General features: G+C 60.3%; 2 protein-coding genes across 2 annotated transcripts in view; both read right to left on the bottom strand.

Annotated features, from left to right (window-relative positions):
- Positions 1-503: 503 nt before the first annotated feature.
- ACA1_294930 (Ulp1 protease family, Cterminal catalytic domain containing protein) lies at positions 504-2,999 on the bottom strand (the record flags this gene model as incomplete). The annotated part of the gene is given in 7 exon segments (XM_004368136.1): positions 504-566; positions 646-880; positions 983-1,537; positions 1,550-1,588; positions 1,634-2,058; positions 2,193-2,729; positions 2,964-2,999. The coding sequence occupies 7 exon segments, from the start codon at positions 2,997-2,999 to the stop codon at positions 504-506; spliced, it is 1,890 nt and encodes a 629-aa protein (XP_004368193.1).
- A 313-nt stretch (positions 3,000-3,312) lies between these two features.
- ACA1_294920 (PCI domain containing protein) overlaps positions 3,313-4,129 on the bottom strand; it is a gene marked incomplete at both ends in the record, with an annotated part of 990 nt that continues 173 nt past the window's right edge. The window contains 4 exons of the mRNA XM_004368135.1: positions 3,313-3,411; positions 3,580-3,670; positions 3,795-3,990; positions 4,028-4,071. Of these exons, the coding sequence (XP_004368192.1) occupies positions 3,313-3,411; positions 3,580-3,670; positions 3,795-3,990; positions 4,028-4,071 (430 nt within the window). The remainder of the gene's footprint in view (positions 3,412-3,579; positions 3,671-3,794; positions 3,991-4,027; positions 4,072-4,129) is intronic.

Below are 4,129 nucleotides of genomic sequence, written 5' to 3'. Positions count from 1 at the left end.
AGCTATGTGCGAGCTACGCGCGAGCTGCATGGGAGCTGCGCGCGAGCTACGCGAGAGCTACGCGCTGAGGGGATGCAACCGAAACTAGTAAAACGAATTGCACGCGTAACAAGTCCTCCCTGTTTTTATCGGCAGCAACTCGTTTTTAGGGCATTTCAAAGCCGTTTTGGCAAGGCCACGCCCCACCTGCTTGTGGGGATGGCTTGTTTTCGCGGACATCGCGATCTCCCGCGGACATCGCGACCTCCCGCGGATAATCGCGACCTCCGCGGACATCCCGGACATCCGCGATAATCGCGACCTCCCGCGGACATCGCAATCATCCGCGGACATCGCGACCGGCGACTCATCCCCTCATGTCCTTGGCTATTGCACCATTATGTTTTGTTTTTTGTTTTTTATAACGATTTATATATTGCGTACCGCCAACTCCGAAGCGAAAATGTACAATAAAAGTGGGGAAATGATTTAGCCCAATTACACAGCTACATGCGTACAATGGGTTAGGTGAGAGTCTTGGTGAGGATGCTCACCATCATCCGCTTTCGGTAGATGGGCATGTCCACCTGTAGCAGGTGTGCGTGTGACACATAGAGTCAGCTTCGGTGGCGCACATTGGAGGGAGGCGGACAAGCAAAAAAAAACCTGGGAGAAGTAGAAGGGACGGCCAGAGGCGATGCACTCAGCGAACTTGCAGGCGAACACACCGCAGTCGTAGCCGTTCTTCTGGAGGGGGATGTCCTTGGGCTGGTGGTCGCCCCAATCCGCCAGGTCGAGCTCGATCTTCTTCTTGTCCCGCGCCTCGTCCTGCAGGTACCGCCGCAGCCGCTGCAGGCACTCGCGGTTTGACGACCCCAGCGAGTCGTAGTACTCGAACCGTCTGTTGCGTTGGTGGTGTCGTGTTGTGTCTGTCAGCAAGCGCGCGCGGCACACGAGCACGTGCGTGCGGACTCGTGTGGGTGTGCTGTGCTGTTGCGTGTACCGGTCCTGGAGGTTGATGACGGCGAGGCACCAGTGGTTGCCAAGGTGGATGGGCACGACGACGCGGTCCATGGCGAAGAGGTCGATGCGCCGGGTCCACTTCTGGACGCGCGCGTAGTTGTAGCCGCCCTTGTCCGACAGCAGCGGGTAGAAGAACGTGTTGAGGAAGTGCACCCGCGGCCACGCCTCCCCGGCGGCGGCCTGCTGCGCATCGGCCTTCTTGAGGCGGTCGTCAGAGCGCTGCTTGAGGAGGCTGAGATAGAAGTTGATGACCTCGTCGTTGAGCCACTCGGTGTCGCGCAGACGCTGGAGATCCTGGCGGGTGAGCTCCGTGTTGAAGCCCGTCACGAGCACCTCGGCGGCGCGGCCTCGGAGCACGCGCGATGTGAGAGCCTTCTCCTCGAGCGTGAACGGGCGTCGGTCGTCGGCGAGCCACTTCGCCCGCGCCTTCTTCAGGCGCCGCCGCTGCTCCTTTAGCCGCAGCCTGACGAACGCGCGCTCAAATGCCGAATGCTCATTCTCCAGCTCGGCACGCGATTTGTTGATCGCCGCCAACCTGTGCATGCACCGGTCGAGTAATCGCCCCTCCCGGGTCAGTTTGACGTGCCTGCGCGTGTCGTGCCGTGTGCGGCGGTGGTGCGGTGGGGTGTACCAGTCAGCGCTGTTGTGATCGTGCACTCGCTTGCGACTCTCGCATATGGCCAGGGACGTCCAGAAGAGGCGTTCGTGCTCGAACGTCGTGCGGCCGCCTCTCCCTGAGGACGGGAATGAAAGCTCGTCCTGCTCGGCTTCACCGTCATCGGCTGCCTCAGGCTCCTCTTTCGGCTCCTCCTCCTCCTCCTGGTGGTGGTGATCACAGGAGAAGGAGAAGGAGTGCTGCGAGCGCCGCCTCGCTGTCTGTCGGAGGTCGGGCGGCGGTGACCTCCGCAGCCGGTCTGCCACGATCGAATCCAGGATCGACGATGTCGATGTCGATGTCGATGTGGACGGCAGGCTGTGGTCGCGGCGGTCGGTGCGTCGGCCACGGCGGTTCACCCGCAGTGCGTCCCTAAACGCCTCCCGCTCCTCGAACCGCCGCTGCGTGCGAAGAACCACCAAAAGAAGGGGTCAACAGAGGCAGGGGGGAGGAGAGAGAGAGACGAGAAGAGAAGAGAAGAGCACGCAACACGACAGCTTTGGCGGGTGGGGAAGGGAATAGACGCCCTACGCACCATATCGTAGAGGAGGTCGGGGGCGCGCGGTCGCGAGGACAAAGTGGGAGGGGCGAGGGCAGCCTCGCGCAGGGCGGCGGCTAGCGGACCCTCCCGCCATTCGCGCTCGGCGACCGACCGCTCCTGTTCGAGCCTGCGCGCCGCCTCCTCGCTGCTCTCCTCCTGCTCCTGCTCCTCCTCGGCCCACTCTGTGTCGTCGTCCTCGTGTGCCTGATAGTGCTCTCCCAGCTGGAGGCTGCCGTCGTGCAAGGCCTGCTGGGCGCCGCGATTGTCGTCGTAGTCGTAGTCATCGTTGGTGAGGTCGATGTAGGTGTACTGGCTGGAGTCGGTGTCGGGCGGCGAGGAGGGCGAGGTCGAGGAGGGCGGCGACGGCGGCGCGCTCGCCGGTTGCCGGACGGTTGGCAGTGGCGGCGTGGGGGGAGCGGTGGCACAAGAAGAGGAGGTGGCGGTGGAGTAAGAGGGGGTAGAGGAGGTTTCGATGTCGCCGTAGACGGCGAAGAGGGCCGACGCCAAGGCCCGTCCGTTAGGCACAAGTACCTGCTTGATCAAGGGCGTCAAGAAGGTGGCAATGCGACTGGTAGGCGTGGTGAGTGCGGCAGTTGATGATGTAGTAGTGGGAGGAGAGATGCCGAATGTGTGTAGCCGCTGCAATTGCTCGGGACCACTGTACAGCCAGCCACCAAGCGATGAGAAAAGGGCTTCTCCTTCCCGAAATCACAAAATGGCGGGAAGTAGCGTACTCCAGCATATCCTCGGCGGGAATGTGGCGACGTTTGCAGGGTCTTCGCAAGCTGAGCCCCTCTTCATCTTCCGCTGTTAGCTGTCGATCAATCAATTTACGCTTTCCCGTCGTCGTCGGGGATGTGACCCAAGCCCGCACTCGCGAAAGAAAAGATGGCGAATCCATTGAATGTGCGCAACACGAGCAGTGCCCAGCACGGAGTGCTGTTTTGGCCTCAACGCTTTGTGGGCCGCAGAACAGGTTCTTTCCCTTTTGAAAGAAAAAGAGAAAAATAAGAAAATAAAAATGTTCGGCAGAGGGCCGGCGTCTTGCCCGAGGGAAGCTGAAGAAGATGTCGTGTACAGCTGGAAAGGGAGTGGGGAGGAGGAGGCAGCTGTTTTATACAAAGTCGGCGCCCACCTTGGCCCACTTCTCGAAGAGGCTGTCCACAACCTTGTTCATACCCTGCACCGTCTCCAACGCCGCGGGATACGTGCGCTACAGCAGCACGCCACGCACACCATCGAACACCCCGGTGAGGAGGCAACACACACACACACACACACACAGAACATCAGGCATTATTACAGACTTACTTAACACGCGCTGTTCTGCCTACCCATCAACAGCCCACGAAGACCGGTGGGGGGGGGACGGTGAACGTACGTCAGCGGTCGGCTCGTCGAAGATGAGGAGCGTGCCGGCGCCCTGGTCGAGCACACCGAGCAGCTTCTTATCCAAAATCATCTGAGACAGCCTGCATGCAGGCAGCACGCACGTGCATCCCATCCGAGTTAGACGTTTCATTGATGGTTGTGCCCGGGGTGGGGTGGGGTGGGGTGGAGCTTTCGAGGGAAAAGACGATTCTGTGCGCCACGTACTTCTTCTCCACGCTGTGGATGGGGAGGTCGATGATCTTGGCCACGTGGGCGATTTCGACGCACGAGAAGGGCTCGATGATGCGGCACAAGTTCTGCTCGAGCAGTGTGTCCTCAAGCTCCGACAGGTGTGTGTCAATGATTGGGTCCTTGGTGAGCTCTGTGTACGTTGCCATCTCGTAGATGTCAGTACATCCACCTCCAAGCAATAACACACACACACACGACACAGACACCGCGAGTCTTGGCTCTTGGAGATTGGCAGATGCTCCCTTGAGATCTGTACACACGCACACACACGACACACAACGGTACCGTTGGCGTATGTGGTCTTGGCC

Source organism: Acanthamoeba castellanii, assembly GCF_000313135.1.
Source record: "Acanthamoeba castellanii str. Neff unplaced genomic scaffold scf7180000084777, whole genome shotgun sequence".
Lineage (NCBI taxonomy): Eukaryota > Discosea > Longamoebia > Acanthamoebidae > Acanthamoeba > Acanthamoeba castellanii.
Note: the sequence above shows the minus strand (reverse complement) of the source record. Positions and strands in the feature narration are given on the sequence as shown.